Below are 8,350 nucleotides of genomic sequence, written 5' to 3' on the forward strand. Positions count from 1 at the left end.
GGCTGTGAGCTGCACGTCGTTGCCTCATGTCCAGCTTTTCATCCACCAGTACCCCTAGGTCCTTTTCCATGGGGCTGCTCTCTAGCACATCAACCCCCAGCCTGTATTGATAACCGCGCAGAGGGTGTGTGGCCGCCACGCAGAGGCCCAGTGTGGGCACACTGTGACAGCTGGCAGTGGGTTTATGTCCTGTTCTGTGCTGGACTCTGGCACAGTGACAGAGCGGTACTTCAGCTGGCTGCATGGGTCTGCACAATCCCACAGTGACTTGCCCTGACTCTCTGTGTCTCACCAGTATCCATCAGCTGAGGAACAAGGTGTCAGAGGAGCATGAGATCATCAAGAAGAAGGAGCTGGAGACTGGCCCCAAGGCCTCCTATGGCTATGGGGGCAAATTTGGAACAGAGAGAGACCGGATGGATAAGGTAACAGTTGTAGAGAGCCTCCTTGGGCCCCAGTGGAAAAGTGTTTTTCTCGTAAAGGAAAGCTGGCATGGCTATGCAGATTCACACATGTCTAGCTAGCCCATATTCTGTCCTCAGGATCTATTTGAACCCATTTGTATAATTTGTCTCTACAACTTCCTTGCCACTTTCCCCGCAGCTGTGAAGGACTTTCTGTGGCATGTTTCAAACCTGTTTCATAAGAATTAAATTAGGTGCCTCCCTACTTGTGCGTGGAGAACTAATGAATAGTAATTCCCTCTTCACATTCTCCATTACAGACCTCTATCATATCTTCCCACCATGAAGCCCAAGTTCATATTCTGGTTTCAAATCAAATCTATTTTATATTTTCTGATAATCATAATCACTCTTCTTCTTGTACCTTGCATCATTTAATACTCCTTTATTTGCAGAAGTGAAATGATAAGATTGCAGTAGTATTCAACATATGGGGGTCACTGTGGGTATGCATGATATCAGGGTAGCAGACTGAGAAACAGGCGTTTCCAAGGGGCCAAAATGGAGCTGCCATGCTCAGACCCTTCTGCCAGAGCAGAATGAGAATGTTTTTGTTGAGCAGCAACTTGGCCTTTGTCCGGTCTTACTAGGGTGTTGCAAACGTCAGCCTAAGCCATTCTATGATTCTATGAACGTTTAGTCTCTGGAGTGTGTCTCTGTCCACCCTGCCAGTCTGTCCACAGGTGCTCATGTCGTTCTGTCTCTCTTCTCAGAGTGCAGTGGGCCACGAGTACATTGCTGATGTGGGGAAACACTCATCACAGACTGATGCAGCCCAGGGCTTTGGGGGAAAGTATGGAGTCCAGCGGGACCGAGCTGACAAGGTGTGTTGGACAGAGCAGCTGAAATATGTGCTTGTGACTTGTGCTCGGTGCTGCCCCTAAAACACTGTGCTACATTTAGGATTGTGGCTGTGGTTTTCAAAGGGCTGGTGGGTGCAGATCTAGGCAAACCGTGCACCACAGTCTCCACTGCAGCACACAGCTCACCTCCTGGGTGCAGGACAATTACCAACGACAAATTGCAGGATATTTGTGATTAACTCTCTGGTGTGCATTACTGAGCTTGTGCTGTCCTGGCCAGGCAGCACTGTGTTGGTCCTGGGGTCTGTGATGTTTTGCATCTCCAAACCCCAAGGCTGTGCCTTGCAGTGTCAGGACTAGATGGGGACAGCAGGATGCCCTCCCTATGTGAACATCCTGGTGTCAGACAATGCCCAGCCACCTTGCCTGCTGATAGGATGTGGGGTCAGAGTTGTGACCCTCTAACCTGGGGGGTGTGGGCTCTCTTGAGGGTCTGTTCCTGGGCATGCTGCCACATGAGCAGCAGGGGTGCTGTGGGCGGCTGAGGAGGCCTGTCCCAGCTGAGGAGTGGCCAGGTGCCGGTGTGTTGCAGCACAACACAGGGAGCAGGGTCCCAGCCTGGCCCCTGGAGGAGGGTGGGTGAGACCCAGCTTGGCCCTCACAATGACTGACATTCCTCCCCTTCTTGTTCCAGTCAGCACTGGGCTTTGAATACAAGGGCGAGGTGGAGAAACACTCATCCCAGAAAGGCAAGTTCATACGTGTGGCCTCTTGACGCTTTCTCCAGCTTCTCTTCCGCTCCTAATATCCAATGTCTTCTGTGGCACAGTTTCCTTTGTTAGCCCTCTCCCGTCACTTATTTCAGATTCCTGTTCCCAGTCAGTCCCCCCTGCAGCCTCATACCCTGCTGTCCTCTCATCCCCCTTCTGTTGCACATTCCGCTTGTCTGTCTTTTGCTTTGATGGGAACTGTGTCGTGGCTAAGCAGAGAAGACACCCCCACATGCACCCCTGATGGATGGCTTTCCTCTAAAAGTTCTTCTGAGCAACTTCTCCAGAGGGAACCCAAGCACTGTAGGACATGAAAAGTGATTTCTGAAAGTGTCATGTAAGAAAAAGCACAGCAATGTATATAGAAACAAAAGCTTATACAGCACCCAAACTTTTGCAGAATTCTGGAGATGTTTCAGCCAAACTTTGACATGTACATATAAGCAGCTATATTCATTAAGACCACTGCAAGAACTGATATTAAAGATATTTCAAATATTCTGCAACCAAAAGAAGATGAAGGCAGGATCTCTTACGCTTTCAGATAAATGTGAGAAATACTGCATTACCAAGAGAAGAAGAACTGAATCATGTTCGTTTCAAAGGAAACTAAAAGAAGGAAGATGTTTGAGGCATTCTTGGTTGATCTTAATATATCACATACTGCTGTGCTACATTAACTTATTTCTTTATCAGAGCTTGTAGCCATAGAAATTCATCAGGTAGTGTAAAACCATAGAAATAGCTTAGGACAAAATGAAAATGTTAGAAGTAGGGTAAGGTGTTTAGATTGTTTTTCACAAAAATCTGTCCATACTGGAAACTCCTGCACCAAGGTAACAATCATTCATAAAAACATATATTTGCTCAAAACAGCATCCTAAAAGGCCCATTTCACAATGGCCTAATGGGTAAATAATACTTTAATTGAGATAAGTTTAAAAAATGTCTGGGACTTACGTATTCATCCTTAAGTGGGTGAGCTTCTATGAAACAGAGACCCATTCTTGAATACAAAAGGGTTTCATGCATATTTCTCTAGATCACAGTCTTCATGGATTGATAAGGCTGAAATTGCTAGAGAAGCCCCGACTCATTCCTGTGAAATGCAGATCCGTAACAATAGGGTCAAGGAACAAAGAGAGGTGACTGTGATTTACTCCTTCTGAAGGGTAGGGTTTAGAAACAGAGGTGGCAGACCAGACCTCTGAAAGGGAAGTGTCTCTATACAGACAGCAGCTAGCACAGAGGCTGAAATTTCTTGGGACATCAGCCAATAATAGCAAGGTAGTCCTTAGAGAGTAACTGAACACAGCTGAAGTGGTTCATACATAACTAGTTTAGAAGATGGGAAAAGGGGAGGCTTAAGGAAGATGTGCTGTGCCTCTATCACATAGTGGCTGAGTGTGCCAGAGACAGAGTAGAGATGGGGCATGTGTCCAGAAATGTGGGTCTCAGTCTTTGCTGCAGCATCCAGAGTCAGTGGTTTCCTTGCAGAAGTTGAGATTCCTTTATAGCAAAGGTAAGCCATACAAAAGAAGTTTGCCAGGTCTTTTGTACTTTCACAGGCTCATTGTACTTATTCACAGACCTTTTCAGAGACTGACAGACCGTAGGTTGAAAACCTTTCTCTGGAGATGTGTGAGTGGGTGGATGCCCAGCCTGTCAGTGCCCAAGTCTTACCTCAGCTTTACGTCCCTGTGTGACTGAGCTCCCACTTCCTCCCCAGCTACTATTTGCATGTTGCTTTTCTTCCTTGTCCTACTGGCCTGACATGTGTCCTGCTGGCCACAGCCCTCAAGCTCCCGTGCTGCCATGACTCACACTTGCCCTCTGGATCCATTCCTAGGGGCCCTTATCCTCAGTGGCCCTCATGGTGCTCTTTGCCATCTGCTCCGTCCTCTCCAAACCCCTTCCCTTATAGTGTTTTCTACTGTTGCTGCTGCTCTTCCTCCTCCCTAGTGCTCCTCCTCAGTGAGGTTCCCCTCTTTACCCCACCTCAGATTATTCCAAGGGCTTTGGTGGCCGTTACGGTGTGGAGAGGGACAAGGTGGACAAGGCAGCAGTGGGATTCGACTACAAGAGCCAGGCAGAGAAGCATGACTCTCAGAAAGGTGAGCTGGTCAGGAGTGCACTGGCAGGACTGGTGCTTGGGACTGTGCCTGCTGGGGCTGTAGGCGACTGTGGTTTTTGCAACTTACTGTATGAATGGTGGAAAAATGATGGGGAGCTGTCAGGTGCCCACTGTTTGCAGCAAGGACAAGGTGAGGAAAGCCATTGCACAGTGCATGACTGCTGGAGGAGCAACAGATTTCTATGGGTGCCGGGATCTCCTGGACAGTATGTCACCAAAGGGGGAAGTTTGGGCAGGTGCTAATAGCAGGTGACATCTCCCAGGGAGGAGGGAAGGCTGTTGCTGCAGACACCAGTGGGGAAATTTGGCTTTGCTCCATGTCTTTCTCTTAAGTCTTGGGCAGAGGGAACTATTGCTTTTGTGAGAACGGCCTGAGATCACAGTGCTGCCACTTTTCTCTTTCCATCACTTCTCTCCTGTTGCATGCCATGATCTGGATCCCTGTGGCTGAAGACTATTCTGTGGGCTTTGGTGGGAAGTTTGGAGTCCAAAAGGATCGTCAGGACAAGAGTGCCCTCGGCTGGGACCATCAGGAGGAAGTGCAACCACATACATCTCAAACAGGTAGGGCAATTCTGCCAGAGACGTCTTTGGAACACACACAGACCTATTTGTGTGTGTTCCAAAATTGAATATGTACAGCATGTTGTGGAGCAGCTGGGATATTATGAACCCTCAAAGCACAAGGGTAAATGCTGACAGAGTAGGTGCATGCTTGGATCAGTGGTCAACATCAAATGCAAGTCTCTGAATCAGAATTCGCAGACAATGCTGCACTTCCTCTTTGAGGCACATTCCTGACCATAAGTTCATTCAAAAGGTTAACACGTATATAAGATGCAGACAAAGATAACTCATTTCACTGGTCATAGCATACTGAAGTCAGAGGTGCACACAAAATATAACATATTACAAATAGCCTCATTTTTCCATACAGACTATGCCCAGGGGTTTGGAGGCCGTTATGGGGTCCAGAAGGACAGAGTAGATAAGGTAAGACTGCAACTGCTTCCTGCTAATCACTGCTCTTTGCACTGCTGGAAGAGAAGAGACTTCCCAGATGGAGGTGGGGTCCCACTGCTCAGTGCACAGCTGTTACAAGGGTGAGCAAACTGGCCCAGTGTAAACACCAGAGGGTGCAGAGAAATGCAGCCTGGGAAGACCATAACACGAGGAAGAAAAAGCTTTTTCTATTATCAAATGCTTTTGAATCAATCCACTCAGAGACTGAACTGTCATACACCTGCTTTCTCTTGAGGCAGGTTTCAACAGTAGAGCCAGGGAAGAGCTTTCTGAGGACATCACACTGTGCCTTCCTGGGTGTCTAGTACCCTCTGAGATACAGAGAGTGTTCTGTCTGGCGGCTCGCCATCAGTCCTGCAGGCTTGTGCGTACCAGTACAGCCGGATGAGCAATGATAGCTCCTTGGAGACTACATTTTGTGAGAGTGCAGCCTCGTGAAAAGTCTGAGAGACCACAGGCAGTTGCATTGTGCAGGATCTGTCTCTTACACAGGAGAGGTGCTGGATCAGACTGAAGGCCCATCTGGTGTTATGTCCCCAGCACTGACAGGCAGGTGACGATCATACATAAGTGTACAGAGTGGTTCTTGCCTTGGACTACCTCCAGCGAGAAGGTGGTATCACCGTGGCTGCCATTCCTCTAGCTATTGTTACTCAAGGAGTAAGATTTGTTAGCAGCTGTCACATCTACACATAAACAAAGCTTCCCAGAAGCTGGCTTGCATCTTTGACCTCTCAAGTACCAACTTGCAGATGTCCCCAGTCTCTCCAATATCTGATCTATAGCCTCTCTGGTGTCTGGCTCATTATCCTCTTATATTACTCACAGGCTGGTATGGCTTTGTGCATGAGTGACTGGCTCCGTATCACTCCCCCTTCACGACTGATGAAGTCTGGCCATTCCTTGTGGTGCTGTAACTCATCAACTTCTCTGTTATTTGTTAAATTCTGCAAGTTTTTCTGTCCTGTCCAGGAGTTTCTTATGGTCTGTTCAGTTAGCTAAATCTCAGGTCATGGCCTAGTCATCTGCCTGCAAACCTTAACAAAACCCAGCTGGGATGGGAATGGCAGGGATCAAACTTGCATGAGAAGAGATCATTCAATTTGTTGGTTCAAGTTTTCTGTCTGTGCTGAAACCAGGCAAAGGCTTATCTACAGTTAAAATGCAGACTCTCTCAGGCACTTAAAGTTATGCTTTGGCAGGCTACATTGCAAGTTTGTTCAGGAAAGGGGGTCTTGCCAATGTATGATGATCTGTACGGATGGGGATAAGCTAAAAGATGAGAATCACAGGATCATAGAATGGTTTAGATTGGAAAAGACCTTTAAGACCATCAAGTCCAACTGTTACCCCAGCACTGCCAGGTCCACCAGGAGGAAGTGAGGGTACCTTCCCTGAACCATACTTTTCTGTTGCTGGTCATGGTGCTAGTGGCACAATGTTGTGCCTGGTACAGGACCAAGATCACCATGATCAGGACCAGGGGAAGCAGAATAGGACCATTTTGCAGGGCCCTGAGCTAAGGAAGGACATAAACATACCTGTAACAACTGAGCATGTTCCTTTCATGCTGCATGTATAGGCTGGGCCAGTAACAGAGTAGGAATGACATTCTGCATGTGGAAGAGATTGGTATGGCCTCTGAGTTTAATAACAGCAAATGGAGGTGTGTTGTCAAAAGACAAGGCATCATGTATGTGGCAGAAAAAAAGTGCAAAATCAGATGAGCACCTGGGCAAAAAGTCAAGACCACAGGTTGTTTGAGTAACAGGATGCAAGGAAGGGGATAAGCAATTCCTCCTGATAAGCTCAAAGTGGAACATGAATTTGTGCATTTTGAGAATATTGACGCATAGTCAAAGATGGTAAATATAAGAATATTCGAGCAAGTACCTAGGTTCTTGATTGCCTGGTTTTCAAGCACTGAAGTAGTGCTGAATTCATCACCTCAGAGCAGAGCATCATATACCACCAGGCAATCTTAATCTCCTGTTCATAAAGTTTTGAAAACTAAGTGTAGGATTCAGCTCTCACACTAAGACTCCTAAATTTAAATGCTGTCATATAAACAACATGTCCAGGACTCTGCTGTGGTCTGTGTAGAGCTGGTTCTGAGCCTGCAGTGGTGTTTGCCTGCTCGGATGCGTTTTCTCTGAGAGCAGAGCTGCTCTCTGGACTCCACTGGAAACTCAGCCACCCAGCCCGTTGGTGACACCTGCAGGTAGAACCCTAAATATAGTCTGAAAGCTGGATCCCACCTGCCGTTTCCTTTTTTGTACGAAATCGGTTTCTCATGAAGGTAGATCAACCCCGTCTATCTCACTTCATTTTTGGTGCATCGATCCTATTGCCACTTTAGCCATTTCTTCACACCTCATAAAGCCAGCGTTATCTCAGATGTTCACACGCATTCTCACTTTGACGTTTTCCAACCTACATGGCTCTAGGCACATACTGCAGGCAGCGACCTGCTGCAGGGACACGTGCTTTTCACCGTTAGGCAGCTGCTGCTGTGCATCCAGCTGGGAAGTGCTTCCATGCCTCATGCCACTGGGGTACAGTGAGCCGACACAGCAGGTCCCAGGACCTTAGGAAGCAGTAGACTGCCAGGCATCCACTCAGCTCTTTGCTGTGTTACCAGTGAGCACTCCTGCCTTGAATGCCCAGCCTTGCTGTCCTATGCAGCACTTGTCTTGCCGCTGTGCTGCTGCTCCATGTAGCCTTTTCAGCCCTCAGAGTGCCACCTCTCTCTAGCAAGAACAGCCCTTGCCTTTGGCTGATGGGCAGCAGGCGCTCCCACAGTGCAGGGAGGCATCAGGAAGGCAGGGCTGCAGCCAGCAGCCTCCGCAGGGCTGTGGCAGATGAGAACAAAGCTCGCTGTCACAAAAAGCTCGCAAAACTCAGCAGGGAGTCTCAGCACTGGCCTTGCCTAACAAGCTGGGCATTCGTTCATTTCCTGTTGCAGAGCGCTGCTGGCTTTAATGAGATGACAGCTCCCACCTCCTCATACGAGAAAACAACACCACTGGAGGCAGGTGAGATGACTGAGTACCAGCCCTGAGTTTGTGGGAAGCTGTGGGCCTCACGAGCACGCTGGCGGGCATGTGCTGTGATGGGATGGGGATTTAACCTGTGTGGTAACATGTTGGGGCAGGA

General features: G+C 48.1%; 1 protein-coding gene across 1 annotated transcript in view; it reads left to right on the forward strand.

The window, feature by feature from the left end:
- Nucleotides 1–295: 295 nt before the first annotated feature.
- LOC104275268 (hematopoietic lineage cell-specific protein-like) overlaps nt 296–8,350 on the forward strand; it is a gene marked incomplete at its 5' end in the record, with an annotated part of 11,654 nt that continues 3,599 nt past the window's right edge. The window contains 7 exons of the mRNA XM_009871187.1: nt 296–425; nt 1,178–1,288; nt 1,962–2,016; nt 4,041–4,151; nt 4,625–4,735; nt 5,109–5,164; nt 8,160–8,225. Of these exons, the coding sequence (XP_009869489.1) occupies nt 296–425; nt 1,178–1,288; nt 1,962–2,016; nt 4,041–4,151; nt 4,625–4,735; nt 5,109–5,164; nt 8,160–8,225 (640 nt within the window). The remainder of the gene's footprint in view (nt 426–1,177; nt 1,289–1,961; nt 2,017–4,040; nt 4,152–4,624; nt 4,736–5,108; nt 5,165–8,159; nt 8,226–8,350) is intronic.

This window comes from Apaloderma vittatum, unplaced genomic scaffold, assembly GCF_000703405.1.
Source record: "Apaloderma vittatum isolate BGI_N311 unplaced genomic scaffold, ASM70340v1 scaffold1826, whole genome shotgun sequence".
Classification (NCBI taxonomy): Eukaryota; Metazoa; Chordata; class Aves; order Trogoniformes; family Trogonidae; genus Apaloderma; species Apaloderma vittatum.